The sequence below is a fragment of the Podarcis tiliguerta genome (genome assembly GCF_965153285.1).
Source record: "Podarcis tiliguerta genome assembly, chromosome: 18".
Lineage (NCBI taxonomy): Eukaryota > Metazoa > Chordata > Lepidosauria > Squamata > Lacertidae > Podarcis > Podarcis tiliguerta.
The window spans coordinates 2558890-2575406 of record NC_139551.1 but is presented as its reverse complement, the minus strand read 5'-3'; the positions used below and the strand labels follow the sequence as shown (position 1 = coordinate 2575406).

The 16517-nt window shown below is 48.9% G+C and overlaps 1 protein-coding gene across 1 annotated transcript in view; it reads left to right on the top strand.

Annotated features, from left to right (window-relative positions):
* The window catches only part of YJEFN3 (YjeF N-terminal domain containing 3), a gene marked incomplete at its 3' end in the record, with an annotated part of 119755 nt that overhangs the window by 102194 nt on the left and 1044 nt on the right, over window positions 1-16517 (top strand). The window contains exons 3-6 of the mRNA XM_083421875.1: window positions 2388-2496; window positions 4840-4950; window positions 7022-7135; window positions 13050-13200. Of these exons, the coding sequence (XP_083278001.1) occupies window positions 2388-2496; window positions 4840-4950; window positions 7022-7135; window positions 13050-13200 (485 nt within the window). The remainder of the gene's footprint in view (window positions 1-2387; window positions 2497-4839; window positions 4951-7021; window positions 7136-13049; window positions 13201-16517) is intronic.

Here is a 16517-nt window from a genome sequence, read left to right as displayed (position 1 = left end):
TAACTTCACATTTTATCACTTGCAAATAATAGTATTTTAAAATACGCTATCTTCTACTTCTAACCCTACAGCCTATCTCCACTTCCAAAGCTATTCTAAGATTTAAATATTAACATTATTTTTTTCAAATATTCCTTAAACTTCTTCCCATTTTCTTCCACCATCTCTTCTCTCTGGTCCTCCCGGTCAGTTCTGCAAGCTCCATATAGGCCATCATTTCCATTTGCCATTCTTCTATGTTCCTTTTTTTCTGTATGCCGCAACAGCTGCGAGAATATCGCTAGCGAAGAATTGGAAGAAACAAGATTTACCATCTATAGAAGTCTTTCATTTAAACGCATCACAGACTTTGCACAAAATGTGGGGCTCACAGAAAACCCTCTGCTTTGGGTACGAGAAAAGTTGAAAAGCAGATGATGGAGAAATTGGGGTCTCAAATAAGACCCTCTGGTCTGGGTACCAGAAAAGTTGAAACGCAGATGATGGGGGAATTGAGGTCTCATAAAAGACCCTCTGGTTTGGGTACCAGAAAAGCTGAAAGGCAGATGATGGGGAAATTGGGGTCTCATAGAAGACCCTCTGGTTTGGGTACCAGAAAAGTTGAAAATTAGATGATGGGGAAATTGGGGTCTCATAGGAGACCCTCTGGATTGGGTACCAGAAAAAGTTGAACGTAGGTGATGGGGAAATTGGGGCCTCATAGAAGACCCTCTGGTTTGGGTACCAGAAAAAGTTGAAATGCAAATGATGGGGGAATTGGGGTCTCATAGAAGACCCTCTGGTTTGGGTAGCAGAAAAAGATGAAAAGCTGATGATGGGGAAATGGGTGTCTGAAATAAGACCCTCTGGTTTCGGGTACCAGACGATGGGAAATGGAGCTTGGAGTGATGGACTGGACAGAGCCAGGAGAGGATAGAGGGGAGAGGGAGTTGCGGTGCCGTCGCCCCCCTTAACTCGCCCCCCACCCTCCGCCCCCCCAGCTCTGCCCAGCCATTATAGCATTGTGGGAAGATTCTCTTTCCAAAGGCCTCTTATTTAGCGGTTGCCGTGGCGACGGGACCAAACGCTGCGGGAAGCTGAAAAGCCTTAGATTTCTTTTTTATTTATTTGGGAGGGGGGGAGCCTCAATCCAGCGAGAAGGAGAGACCAGCTGCTTTCCAGTGTGAAAAGGGGGCTTATATCGGACAGTGCAAAACCGTGCATTGCGGGGGGTGGGCCGGATGGCCTTTGGGGGGCCCCTTGTTTAGTCATTTAGTCGTGTCCGCCTCTTCGTGACCCCCTGGACCAGAGCACGCCAGGCACTCCTGTCTTCCACCGCCTCCCGCAGTTTGGTCAAACTCATGCTGGTAGCTTCGAGAATAGTGTCCCACCATCTCGTCCTCTGTCATCCCCTTCTCCTTGTGCCCTCCATCATTCCCAACATCAGGGTCTTTTCCAGGGAGTCTTCTCTTCTCCTGAGGTGGCCAAAGTCTTGGAGCCTCAGCTTCAGCATCTGTCCTTCCAGGGAGCACTCAGGGCTGATTTCCTTCAGAATGGAGAGGTTTGACCTTCTTGCAGTCCGTGGGACTCTCAAGAGTCTCATCCAGCACCAGAATTCAAAAGCATCCGTTCTTCGGCGATCAGCCTTCTTTATGGCCCAGCTCTCACTTCCATACATCACTACTGGGAAAACCGTAGCTTGGACTATACGGACCTTTGTTGGCAAGGTGATGTCTCTGCTGAGATACCTATTAGGTCCATAAATTACCATATAGCATATGTTCAACACAAAAAAGTGGCCATTTTTTGTTGGCAAAGGACAGCTGGACATATAAAGGGCCCCATTACCTCCAGTAGCTTAGGGCCTCATCAAACCTAAATATGGCCTTTTACGGCTTCTGGAAAACAGGATTTCGGCGTATGAGGTCCCAAGTGCTGTGTTTCATGGTTGTAGCTGGACCATCAAGAAGGCTGATCGCTGAAGAATGGATGCTTTTGAATTCTGGTGCTGGAGGAGACTCTTGAGAGTCCCACGGACTGCAAGAAGATCCAAGCTCTCCATTCTGAAGGAAATCAGCCCTGAGTGCTCACTGGAAGGACAGATCCTGAAGCTGAGGCTCCAAGACTTTGGTCACCTCCTGAGAAGAGAAGACTCCCTGGAAAAGACCCTGATGCTGGGAAAGATGGAGGGCGCAAGGAGAAGGGGACGACGGAGGACGAGATGGTGGGACAGTGTTCTCGAAGCGACCAGCATGAGTTTGACCAAACTGGGGGAGGCAGTGGAGGACAGGAGGGCCTGGCGTGCTCTGGTCCAGGGGGTCACGAAGAGGCGGACATGACTAAACAACAACAACAACAGAGCCGTTGCTCGATTATTTGAATTATGTACCTTTTCCTGTGTCTTGCAGCAGAGCAGAAGCATTGGCGATCGATAAAGAACTCCTGGAGGAGTTTAGGTTTGGACAACAGCAGCTGATTGAGATCTGGGGTCACGCATGTGCCATGGCAGTCACCAAGGTAAGCACAGGTTACCAGCTGGGATGGAAACAGCTGAAAGAGGAGGAAGGGAAACTTTCTGGTTTGGAGGGCGCCAGGTTGGCAACCCTCGTGGTCTCGGAGCTCTCCTTTAAATCAGAACCAGCGAAGGCGGTGAAGGTCCTCTGTGAGTCCCTCGAGGAGGTTGGAGGATGGATGGCGGCTAACAGATTGAGGTTGAGTCCTGACAAGACAGAAGGACTGTTTTGGTGGGACAGGGGGCGGGCGGGTGTGGGGGACTCCCTGGTCCTGAATGGGGCGACTGTGCCACCGAAGGACCAGGTGCACAGCCTGGGAGTCATTCTGGACTCACAGCTGTCCATGGAGGCGCAGGTCAATTCTGTGTCCAGGGCAGCTCCCTCTGGTACGCAGGATGAGACCCACCCTGCCCACAGACTGTCTAGCCAGAGTGGTGCATGCTCTGGTTATCTCCCGCTTGGACTACTGCAATGTGGTCTACGTGGGGCTGCCTTTGAAAGTGACCCGGAAACTACAACTAATCCAGAATGCGGCAGCTGGACTGGGGACTAGGAGTGGCCGCTGAGACCATATAACATCGGTCCTGAAAGACCTGCATTGGCTCCCAGGACGTTTCCGAGCACAATTCAAAGTGTTGGTGCTAACCTTGAAAGCCCTCAATGGCCTAGTATACCTGAAGGAGCGTCTCCACCCCCATATTTCTGCCCGGACATCTGGGTCCATCTCCAAGGGCCTTCTGGCAGTCCCCTCATTGCGAGAAGTGAGGTTACAGGGAACCAGACAGAGGGCCTTCTCGGTGGTGGCGCCCACCCTGTGGAACACCCTCCCTTCAGATGTGAAGGAAATAAGCAGCTATCCGATCTTCAAAAGACATCTGAAGGTAGCCCTGTTCAGGGAAGCTTTTAACATTTAACACTGTATTGTTTTTAACACTTGATTTGGAGCTGCCCAGAGTGGCTGGGGAAACTCAGCCAGATGGGCGGGGTATGAAGAATAAATTATTATATATATTATTATGTTTCCGAGCGCCCTGAGGTGGCAGCCTGTTGTTCTTCGGTCCAGCGCGTCCTTCCGGTACCACCAAAGTCGCCTCTTTTTGACGTTGCCCAGAGCATCTCTGTATCCTTCATTTTCGTCCTGTTAGTTTTGGACGTGGAGCGGCCGCATCTGGATTTTTAATCGCTCGCAGCCTCTCCCGACCCTCCACCGCTGAGGAAATGCTGAGCGGTTTTCGGAGTCTGGCCCTGCCCGCGGTGAGGGCGGAATGGGGAACCCTCCCTCTCCCCCCACCACAGGGGGGAGTTGAGTTGCTATTTGGGCAATTTTTAAAATTTCATTTTCCCAGAGTTTTACCTCTGGTTTGAAATCGGCTATTTGCACTGCATTGCACTGGGGCAGCCAGTAATAATAATAATAATAATAATAATAATAATAATAATAATAATTTATTTATACCCATCCCATCTGGCTGGGCTTCCCCAGCCACTCTGGGCGGCTTCCAAAAAAATATTAAAATACTGGAATACATCAAACATTAACAGCATCCCTAAACAGGGCTGCCTTCAGATGTCTTCTAAGAGTCTGGTAATTGTTTATTTCCTTGACAACTGGTGGGAGGGCGTTCCACAGGGCAGGCGCCACCACCAAGAAGGCTCTCTGTCTGGTTCCCTGTAACCTCACTTCTCGCAGGGAGGGAACTGCCAGAAGGCCCTCGGCGCTGGACCTCAGTGTCCGGGCTGGATGATTGGTGTGGAGACGCTCCTTCACGGATACTGGGCTGAGGCCATTTAGAGCTTTCAAGGTCAGTACCAACTCTTTGAATTGTGCTCGGAAACGTCCTGGGAGCCAATGTAGTTCTTTCTGGCCTTATGTGGTCTCGGCGGCCGCTCCCAGTCCCCAGTCTAGCTGCCGCATTCTGGATTAGTTGTAGTTTCCGGGTCACCTTCAAAAGCAGCCCCATGTAGAGCGCATGGCAGTAGTCCAAGCGGGAGATAACCAGAGCATGCACCACTCTGGCCAGACAGACAGCAGGCAGTGAGGGTCTCAGCCTGCGTACCAGATGGAGCTGGCAGACAAAGAATTGACCTGCGCATCCATGGACAGCTGTGAGTCTAAAATGACTATTGGAGAGGCTTGTGAGATTGAAATCCTGGAGATTCGCTGTCAGTCAGTGTTGACAGAGCTAAGGGGAGATGTGCTGCCAGAAATACCTCCTTATATTCCTGATGGAAGCCATCGAGGTTCTGGTCCTCAGATCTCTCCCGTCGGGTGCCTCTGTTTTTATCCTGAGCCCCCATCCACACCCCGTCGTCCTGCACCCTAATTTTCCCAGGCGTCTTGTTCCAGGTTTTCCCTCGGAGGTCTCTGCCGAGGAAGCAGCCGACATTGCTGGTGGTCTGCGGATGCGAACAGAACGGGGCGGTTGGTCTGGTGTGCGCCCGTCACCTGCGTGTCTTTGTAGGTACCTGCCACCCCCCATTCCCCCCTTTTTAAAATTTGCATTTTATTTATTTGTTGTTGTTGTTGTTTAGTCGTCCCCGCCTCTTCGTGACCCCCTGGACCAGAGCACGCCAGGCCCTCCTGTCTTCCACTGCCTCCCGCAGTTTGGCCAAACTCATGCTGGTCGCTTCGAGAACACTGTCCCACCATCTCGTCCTCCGTCGTCCCCTTCTCCTTGTGCCCTCCATCTTTCCCAACATCAGGGTCTTTTCCAGGGAGTCTTCTCTTCTCCTGAGGTGGCCAAAGTCTTGGAGCCTCAGCTTCAGGATCTGTCCTTCCAGTGAGCACTCAGGGCTGATTTCCTTGAGAATGGAGAGGTTTGATCTTCTTGCAGTCCATGGGACTCTCAAGAGTCTCCTCCAGCACCAGAATTCAAAAGCATCCATTCTTTGGCGATCTGCCTTCTTGATGGTCCAGCTCTCACTTCCATACATCACTACTGGGAAAACCATGGCTTTAACTATACAGACCTTTGTTGGCAAGGTGATGTCTCTGCTTTTTAAGACGCTGAATAATAATAATAATAATAATAATAATAATAATAATAATAATTTATACCCTGCCCTCCCCAGCCAATGCCAGGCTCAGGGTGGCTAACACCAGTAAAATTACAGTAAAAACATAATGGGGGGGGGACCAATTTAAAATACAGGTTAAAATGCAATTTAAAATGCAGCCTCGTTTTAAAAGTAGCCCATAGATCAAGATCATAAGGGGAGGGAAACATAGGGGTCAGACTGAGTCCAGACCAAAGGTCTGGCAGAACAGCTCTGTCTTGCAGGCCTTGCGGAAAGATGTCAAGTCCCGCAGGGCCCTGGTCTCTTGCGATAGAGCGTTCCACCAAGTCGGGGCCAGTACTGAAAAGGCCCTGGCCCTCGTTGAGACCAATCTAACCACCTTGTGGCTCGGGACCTCCAAAATGTTGGACGGGGTGTAAAAAAATATTATTATTATTATTATTATTATTCAAGTGGAAGCCTTGCTGAAGCGACATTTCCCTCATTGCTCTACACTCCAGCCTTCCTGAATTAGGGAACCGGATATCTAACTGATAACGGACAGGGTTTTAAACTCTGAATAAAAGTTAAGAAATAAATTTCAGAAGCAGGCTGGTTGGCACAGGAAGGGGAAGCAAACCACTTCAACCCTGAGAAATAAATTTCAGAAAAGGAAGGGGACTTGAAATCCTGTTTTCCCTTCTCCTCCTCGTTCCCCCGGGCGACTTGGAGCTATTTCTTAGCGAGACGAATTCAGGGCGAGAAAGAGACTCCAGGGTGCTTTGTACGCTGCAAACACGGTGTATTAAAAGTCTGCCAAACCAGCCGGGGCCGTTGCTTTGTGGGTTTCAAAAGCTAAAGCGCCGTTTGCATTAAAAGCAGAACCATGCATTTCTCTCTGAGCTTTCTTTGCAGTTTACAAAGCTCAGGAAAACCCCGGCCAACGGTGCCAATATTTTTAGTGCTAACACAGAGCATTCTCTCTCCTTCAACCTCACCCCAGCGATTCTGCATCTCTTTTTAAAAAAATAATTGTTGAATTGTGTTTTCGATACAAACATCAACCGCAAAAGACACATACAACAAAAACCATAATACCAATAACAACACAATTTGACAATTCAGATTTGAATGCACTGATATACCTTTTGAACAGTGAGAGATTTTACTTTCTTGGGCTCCACGATCACTGCAGATGGTGACAGCAGTCACGAAATTAAAAGACGCCTGCTTCTTGGGAGAAAAGCGATGACAAACCTAGACAGCATCTCAAAAGGCAGAGACATCTCCTTGCCAACAAAGGTCTGTATAGTCAAAGCTCTGGTTTTTGCAGTAGTGATGTATGGAAGTGAGAGCTATCAAGACAGGAGTGCCTGGCGTGCTCTGGTCCAGGGGGCCATGAAGAGGCGGACACGACAAAACGACAAAACAACAACAACATTATTATTATTATTATTAGTAGTAGTAGTAGTAGTAGTAGTAGTAGTAGTATCCCTTCCTCTTTTGTCTCCGCCTCATGTTTCTTCTTGCAGGAATACGAGCCCACCATTTTCTACCCGAAGAGATCTTCGAATCCTCTCTTCCGGGATTTCACCACCCAGTGCGAAAAGATGGACATACCATTTCTTTCTTACCTGCCAGCGGAGGTGAGCAAAGTCTTTCTGGTCCCTCAGTTGCAAGGGAGCATCTTGGTGCAACAAGAACAACAAAAATAATTTATTATTTATACCCCGCCCATCTGGCTGGGTTTCCCCAGCCACTCTGGGCAGCTTCCAACAGAACACAAAAATACAATAACCAATTAAACACTAAAAGATGTCATCTAAAAATTTGGTAGTTATTTTTCTGTTTCCTTCTTGATGGCAGATGTTAACAGATGATTGTACAGCGGTGCCTTGGTTCTCAAACTTAAAATTCCGTTCCAAGACCAAAGCGTTCCGAAACCAAGGCGCGCTGCTTTCCCATGGAAAGCAATGCAAAACGGATTAATCCGTTCCAGGCTTTTAAAAGCACAACCCCTAAAACAGCAATCAAACATGGATTTTACTATCTAATGAGACCATTACGAGCACAATTCAAAGTGCTGGTGCTGACCTTGAAAGCCCTAACCTGCCCTGTATACCTGAAGGAGCGTCTCCACCCCCATCATCCAGCCCGAACACTGAGGTCCAGCTCCGAGGGCCTTCTGGCAGTTCCCTCCCTGCGAGAAGCAAAGCTACAGGGAACCAGGCAGAGGGCCTTCTCGGTGGTGGCTCCCTCCCTGTGGAATGCCCTCCTATCAGATGTCAAGGAAATAAACAACTACCTGACTTGTAGAAGACATCTGAAGGCAGCCCTGTTCAGGGAAGTTTTTAATGTGTGACATTTTAATGTATTTTTAATCTTTGTTGGAAACCGCCCAGAGTGGCTGGGGAGACCCAGCCAGATGGGCAGGGTACAAATAACATTATTATTATTATTATTATTATTATTATTATTATTATTATTATTAAATGAAAGCAATAAACAATGTACTGCAGTCGCACAATCGATCCGTCAGTAGCCAGACTGGGTTCCGCACAGTCACAAAAACAAAACGAAAAACAGCCGCTAAAACAGAAACGCAAAATAAATAGCAAAAACAGGCCGACCTCAGCGTAACACTCAAAACGGAAGTGTGGCACTCACAAATCGTAAGCGTAGCACTCAAAATGGAGCACGTTCAGCTTCCCAAAAAAGTTTGCAAACCAGAACACTTACTTTGCAGCGTTTGGGTTCCACGTTCTTTGAGTACCAAGCCGTTTGAAAACCAAGGTACCACCCTATTTCGGTTTGCTCTTCTCTCAGGAAGTGTGAATGAGGTAAAAAAGGTAAAGGGACCCCTGACCATTAGGTCCAGTGGTGGCCAACTCTGGGGTTGCGGCGCTCATCTCGCTTTACTGGCCGGGGGAGCCGGCGTCCAGCTTCCGGGTCATGTGACCAGCAGGACTAAGCCGCTTCTGGCGAACCAGAGCAGCGCACGGAAACGCTGTTTACCTTCCCGCTGGAGCGGTACCTATTTATCTACTTGCACTTTGACGTGCTTTTGAACTGCTAGGTGGGCAGGAGCAGGGACCGAGCAATGGGAGCCCACCCTTTCACGGGGATTCAAACCGCTGACCTTCTGATCGGCAAGCCCTAGGCTCTGTGGTTTAACCCACAGCGCCACCCACGTCCCTTGAATATGGTAGATCGGCCTTTAAATATGAATTGAATCGAATTCCACGCTTTCCCCACCATCCTCAAGGCCCTCACTTTAGATATTGGGGGATTGGTTGTGGCCTCGCAAATTGCATCCTGTTCTGTGTTTTAAAAGAGACGTCCATCTCCAAGCCTCTTTTAATGACATTTTTGTGTCCTGACGTCCTGAAAAGAAATTACAGAGAAAGGTTTTGAGTATGTGTGTGGCTTTCTGGTCATATCCCAGTTCCTCGCTGGTTCCTGGGACGGACGCCCTAACCTCACAGCGTCATAGACCCTTGCCCTCATTATTTCGAAAATCTTTGGCTTTGCAGTTTTTGCTAAATCGCAACAGAAGCCGGATCCGTTTGCTATAATCTTGCAGTGTTTGTGCTCAGGAAGAAGCCAGCTGCAAGAGAAGTTAAAACAAAATGGCAAGCGTCCTTCTGGAGAGCTAAAATTAGGGATCATACCAAATGTTACTGCTTGAAACCGCAGGGAGCGTGCCAGAAATACGCTGGAAGTTTGCTTGCAGACATTTTTTTGGTGTCCAAGACATTTGCAAAAATAATAGAGGGAGCAACGTTGGTGAGCATCTGTGCCATGTTTTTCATGCTCATTTCATGCCGATTCGTGGCCAGTTGGGTCTCGTTGCTCCCTAATGTGCAGTGACGGCACATTGCAATGTTGCGGGTCAGATCTGGTCTTGGGACAGCTTCCGTGAGGATCAGTTGTAGCTGATTTTATGTTCTGTACTCAGTTTGGATCCTAGAGAATGCCTGAATGTCTGATGTAGATTTTCAGTTTCGTTGTTCTGTATGGGACAATGACAATAAAGATTATCGTATCGTAATGCATATCTAAGGGACGCGGGTGGCGCTGTGGGTTAAACCACAGAGCCTAGGACTTGCTGATCAGAAGGACGGCGGTTCGGATCCCCGCGGCGGGGTGAGCTCCCGTTGCTCGGTCCTTGCTCCTGCCAACCTATCAGTTCGAAAGCACCTCAAAGTGCAAGTAGATAAATAGGTACCGCTCTGGCGGGAAGGTAAACGGCGTTTCCGTGCGCTGCTCTGGTTCGCCAGAAGCAGCTTAGTCCTGCTGGCCACATGACCCAGAAGCTGTACGCCGGCTCCCTCGGCCAGAAAAGCGAGATGAGTTTCCAACTCTCTGTATTTTACAGGACCCCGACCTAGTAGCAAAACAGCTAAGTCTACATCCTTTCTCCACCTGTAGGTCCCCAGATGTTGTTGAACTACAACTCCCATCACCCCTAGATAGCAAGGCCAGAGCTCAGGGATGATGGGAGTTGTAGTCCAACAACATCTGGGGACCCACAGGTTGAGAACCACTGAGCTAAGAGGATAGAGGGGAAGCTCTTCCATAGAGTCTGCATAAGCCAGGCTTCCTCAACCTCCAGATGTTTCGAGACTACAATTCCCATCATCCCTGACCACTGGTCCTGCTAGCAAGGGATCATGGGAGTTGTAGGCCAAAAACATCTGGAGGGCCGAGGTTGAGGAAGCCTGGTGTAAGCCTTTCTCAACCTGTGGGTCCCCAGATGTTCATAGAATCCTAGAGTTGGAAGAGACCACAAGGGCCATCGAGTCCAACCCCCTGCCAAGCAGGAAACACCATCAGAGCACTCCTGACATATGGTTGTCAAGCCTCTGCTAAAAGACCTCCAAAGAAGGAGACTCCACCACACTCCTTGGCAGCAAATTCCACTGTCAAACAGCTCTTACTGTCAGGAAGTTCTTCCTAATGTTTAGGTGGAATCTTATTTCTTGTAGTTTGGATCCATTGCTCCGTGTCCGCTTCCCTGGAGCAGCAGAAAACAACCTTTCTCCCTCCTCTATGTGACATCCTTTTATATATTTGAACATGGCTATCATATCACCCCTTAACCTCCTCTTCTCCAGGCTAAACATGCCCAGCTCCTTTAGCCGTTCCTCATAAGGCATCGTTTCCAGGCCTTTGACCATTTTGGTTGCCCTCCTCTGGACACGTTCCAGTTTGTCAGTGTCCTTCTTGAACTGTGGTGCCCAGAACTGGACACAGTACTCCAGGTGAGGTCTGACCAGAGCAGAATACAGTGGCACTATTACTTTCCTTGATCTAGGCCAGAGCTCAGGGATGATGGGAGTTGTAGTCCAACAACATCTGGGGACCCACAGGTTGAGAACCGATGGCTTAAGGCCAAGCTAGGTCCAGGACCTTGGACAGTGGCTACAGAACTAATTCAGCACCACGGACAGCAGTCCTGAAGCGGAGACAGGAGATTCATGTTGTCTCAGCAAGGTATTGGGCGCAGGTTTGCAGCTGGAGGCAGAGACTGTGAGATGACCAGGGGGGGGGGGCAACCCAGTCAGTTGGGCAGCGTACAAATAAAAAAATAATAGTAAAACAGTGGTACCTTGGTTCTTAAATGCCTTGGTTCTCAAACTCTGAAAACCTGGAAGTGTGTGTTCCGGTTCTCAAATGTTTTTCGGAAGCCGAACGTCCGACGCGGCTGTCAGCTATTGTTTCTGGGGAGCCTGCACCAATCAGAAGCCGCGCCTTGGTTTCTGAACGTTTCGGAAGTCAAACGGACTTCCGGAGTGGATTAAATCTGGCGCTTTTGCTATTTATTTTGCATTTTTGTTTTTGAGGCTTTTTCGGTTCATTTGTTTTTGTGACTGTGTGGATCCCAGTTCAGCTACTGATTGATTGATACTGTGACTGTGAAAATGGATAAAAGCCCCCCCACCCAAACAATGACTTATCATCAGTGCAGGGAAGAAAAAAAGGTAATTTTAATTTTTATCATCTACAATACTGTCTTATTTATTGTATAGCACAGTACATTGATGATTGCTTTCATTTTATGGATCAATGGTCTCATTAGATCGTGAAATTCGCGTTAAATTGCTGTTTTAGGGGTTGTTTTTAAAAGTCTGGAACAGATTGATCAATTTTGCACGACTTTCTATGGGAAAGTGCGCCTTGGTTTTGGAACGGACTTCCGGAACGGATTAAGTTTGAGAACCAAGGTACAGTCATACCTCTTCTTGCGAACGCTTCATGTTGCGTTTTTTCGGGTTAAGAGCGCAGCAAACCCAGAAATGTTATTTCTGGGTTTCGCCACATGTGCAATAGCGCACACTCAGAAGCGTTCTGTGCACTTCACACATGCGCAGAAGCGCTCTATTGCGCTTTGCACATGCACAGAAGCGCCGCTTTGGTTACAGACTTTTAGGGGTGCAAACGACACCCTGGAACGGATTGTGTCCACAACCAGAGATACCACTGTACCACTCTAATAGTATTAATAATAAGGGCTGCATCGAGATTCTTTCACACGGTGTTTTACATGCACCTCGTTCGGTAGACAACAACTTGTTTTTTGTTTTGTTTTTAAATAATATTTATTAGAAGTTTAAAAATTACAGAGAAAAAGCAAAAGGAAAAAAGAAAAAAATAGAAAAAGGAAAAAATACATAAAAATACATAAAAAAGAACAAAAAACACAATACATCAAAACACAAACAAAAACAATTAAAAACACCTCCAATATTTATCCTTATCTTTAATTAACTTATTTCCTCGACCTCCTCACATCTCCCTTTTTTGTATTCCAGTTATTAACTATATCAGCAAATCCTTTCCATCTTTCACTGCTTTGTCATTTAATTATCTTAATTTATTTTAACCTTATCTTACCATCAAAACCTTAAAATTTATTTATACAGTGGTGCTCCGCAAGACGAATGCCTCGCAAGACGGAAAACCCGCTAGACGAAAGGGTTTTCCGTTTTTCAATGTGCTTCGCAGGACGAATTTCTCTATGGGCTTGCTTCGCAAGACGAAAATGTCTTGCAATTTTTTTTCCGCTCCCCACCCCCTTTTTCTAAGGCACTAAGCTGCTAATAGCCTTTTAGCAGCTAATCCGCTAATCCCTTAAGCCTTTAATAGCTGCTAATAGCTGCTAAACCGCTAATAGCGCTAATCCGGTAATAGGGTTGCTTCGCAAGACGAAAAAATCGCTAGACGAAGAGACTCGCGGAACGGATTCTTTTCGTCTTGCGAGGCACCACTGTACTTAACTCCTTATAATGTTTCTACTAAAGTCATGTAATTTCATTCCAACATTTCCTAACATTAATTTTACAATATTTCTCTAGGTAGATTTTTAATTTTTTCCCAATCTTCTTCCACCGTCTCTTCTCCCTGGTCTCGGATTCTGTCAGTCCTTTCTATCAGTTCCATATAGTCCATCAACCTGGTGACAACAACTTGTTTGTGTAGCTATAAGACTTGGGGAACCCGCAACTGCGTGGTTGTGATGTGAGTCCCCTCCTCTCTCATCCTCTCCTCTGGTGTCAGACTCAGCTGATCAGCGACGCTTACAACCTGGTGATTGACGCCTTGCTCGGAGTGGAGGCCACGCCGGGCGAGTTGCCGGAGCCGTTCGGTACGATCCTGGCCACGCTCAAGCAAATACGGATCCCTCTCATCAGCCTGGACGTCCCATCTGGTATGCTTCCCCTGCTGAACAGCAGCCTGCTGTGTCGTGTGTGTCCCCGGCGAATCCCTGTTGAATTACTATGATCCACGCGACGGTCACCTCCAGACTGGATTATTGTAACTCGCTCTACGTGGGGCTGCCCTTGAGACTGACCCAGAAACTCCAGCGGGTGCAGAATGCCGCGGCGAGACTCCTTATGGGGTCCTCGCTACGGGATCACATTCACCCGGTGCTATACCAGCTGCACTGGCTCCCGGTGGAGTACAGGATCAGGTTTAAGGTGCTGGTTTTAACCTTTAAAGCCCTATACGGCCTGGGGACGCGGGTGGCGCTGTGGGTAAAAGCCTCAGTGCCTAGGGCTTGCCGATCGAAGGTCGGCGGTTCGAATCCCTGCAGCGGGGTGCGCTCCCGTTGCTCGGTCCCAGCGCTTGTCAACCTAGCAGTTCAAAAGCACCTCCGGATGCAAGTAGATAAATAGGGACCGCTTACTGGCGGGAAGGTAAACGGCGTTTCCGTGTGCGGCTCTGGCTCACCAGATGCGGCTTTGTCATGCTGGCCACGTGACCCGGAAGTGTCTGCGGACAGCGCTGGCCCCCGGCCTCTTAAGTGAGATGGGCGCACAACCCTAGAGTCTGTCAAAACTGGCCCGTACGGGCAGGGGTACCTTTACCTTACCTTACGGCCTAGGACCCTCGTACCTACGGGACTGCCTCTCCTGGTATGTCCCACAGAGGACCTTACGGTCTTCAAACAAAAACATCTTGAAGGTCCCAGGCCACAGAGAGGTTAGCCTGGCCTCAACCAGAACCAGGGCTTTTTCGGCTGTGGCTCCGTTCTGGTGGAACGCTCTGTCCCAAGAGACTAGGGCCCTGCGGGACTTGACATCTTTCCGCAGGGCCTGCAAGACGGAGCTGTTCCACCAAGCCTTTGGCCAGGGCACAGCCTGACCCCCTCCTTTGGCAATCTTTACAGAACTCTAGCCTAACGGTTGCCATCAATTTGATTTGAATTAATTTTATAATGAATGATTTTAGAAGGTTGTACTATTTTATGGTTGTTAGCCTCCCTGAACCCGGGTTTGGCTGGGGAGGGCGGGATATAAATAAAATTTATTATTATTATTTTAAATAAAAGGACACATTCTACTCATGTAAAAACACGCTGATTCCCGGACCATCCGTGGGCCGGATTGAGAAGGCGATTGGGCCGGATCCGGCCCCCGGGCCTTAGTTTACCCACCCATGCCCTACGGGCTTAGCCTGAAACCTTGCCTCTCGCGGTGGTCTGAGGAATTACGCCCCCCCTTCCGCCACCCTGCCCAGTTTCACCCCAGCGGCCTGGCACAAACAGCAGCCGTCTCCAGAAGCTATTGGAAGCTCAAAAAACGGCGAGGCATCAGCTTCTCCAAACCGAGACATGAAGTCATAACCCAAATAGTCCCTTTTTTTTCTCTCTGTGTCTGGCTGGACAGCGGCAACCGGGTCTCTGCTTTCGCCATCAGAAAGAGCAAACGAGGAGAGGTGAATCTGAGAAATCTCTCCCTCCGTTCCCTCCTTTCTTTTTCAGCCGCTCTGCACCGTGACGGAGCAGAAAGGTTTTTTGGGAAATGGCATTTCCATACCAGGTTTTCTTCTCCGTCGGCTCAAAGAGGCTGGTTCTCTCCCGCTTCCTCAATTACCGTACTTTTCGTCCCATAGGGCGCTCCGGCCCATAGGACGCATCTAGTTTTTTGGGGGGGAAATAAAGAAAAAAATTCCCCCCTTTATTTCCCCCCCAAAACCAGGTTGGGGAACAGCGGGATGGTGGCACTCCGCCTCCCCGCTGTCCCCCGAGCTTGTGGGCTGCAGGCAGCTGCCCGCATGCCTTGCGCACCCGGGGGAACTCCCCCCGGGTGTGCAAGGCTTGCGGACACCTGCCCGAAGCACAGGGTGTCCTCCAGAGGGTGCCCCGTGCTCCGGGCTGCAGGCTGCCGCCCGCAAGCCTTGCGCTCCCGACGGGAACAGCTGCTGGGCTTGCAAGGCTTGCGGAGAGCTTCCTGAAGCCTGGAGAGCGAGAGGGTTCTGTGCGCATCGACCCCTCTCGCTCTCCACGCTTCAGCGAAAGCCTGCATTCTCCCCATAGGACGCACATACATTTCCCCTTCATTTTTGGAGGGGGAAAAGTGCGTCCTATAGGGCGAAAAATACGGTAATCCCTGTAATAATAATTCAGCCACAGCGAAGGTGCTCTCTGATTCAACTGCTGTTGTTTGGAATATGCTTTTCCCTGGGTGGTGTGAGGTTGTGTAAGCCATCTCAGGGCTAATAATAATAATAATAATAATAATAATACAGTGGTACCTCGGGTTATATATGCTTCAGGTTACAGACTCCAGCAACCCAGAAATAGTGCTTCAGGTTAAGAACTTTGCTTCAGGATGAGAACTGAAATTGTGCAGCGGTGGCAGGAGGCCCCATTGACTAAAGTGGTGCTTCAGGTTAAGAACAGTTTCAGGTTAAGAACGGACCTCCGGAACGAATTAAGTACTTAACCCGAGGTACCACTGTAATAATAATTTATTACTTATACTCCGCCCATCTGGCCTCCCCAGCCACTCTGGGCAGTTTCCTCACTACATAAAAAGGTAAAGGGACCCCTGACCGTTAGGTCCAGTCGTGGCCGACTCTGGGGTTGTGGGGCTCATCTCGCTTTACTGGCCGAGGGAGCCGGTGTACAGCTTCCAGGTCATATGGCCAGCAGGACTAAGCCGCTTCTGGCAAACCAGAGCAGCACACGGAAACGCTATTTACCTTCCCGACGGAGCGGTACCTATTTATCTACTTGCACTTTGACATGCTTTCGAACTGCTAGGTTGGCAGGAGCAGGGACCGAGCAACGGGAGCTCACCCCATTGTGGGGATTTGAACCGCCGACCTTCTGATCGGCAAGTCCTAGGCTCTGTGGTTTAACCCACAGAATATTAAAAACACGATAAAACGTCAAACATTAAAAACTTCACTAAACAGGGCTGCTTTCAGATGGCTTCTAAAAGTCAGAGAGTTGTTTATTTCATTGACATCTGAAGGGAGGGCGTTCCACAGGGCAGGCGCCACCACCGAGAAGGCCCTCTGCCTGGTTCCCTGTAACCTCACTTCTCGCAATGAGGGAACCGCCAGAAGGCCCTTGGTGCTGGATCTCAGTGTCCGGGCTGGACGATGGAGGTGGAGACGCTCCTTCAGGTATACAGGAACCAGACTGTTTGAATTTTTTTTATAAACATTCCCACATTCAGTATCGTCAACTCAATAGAACCTCCATTCCCAAGAGCAGTCATAGAATCATAGAGT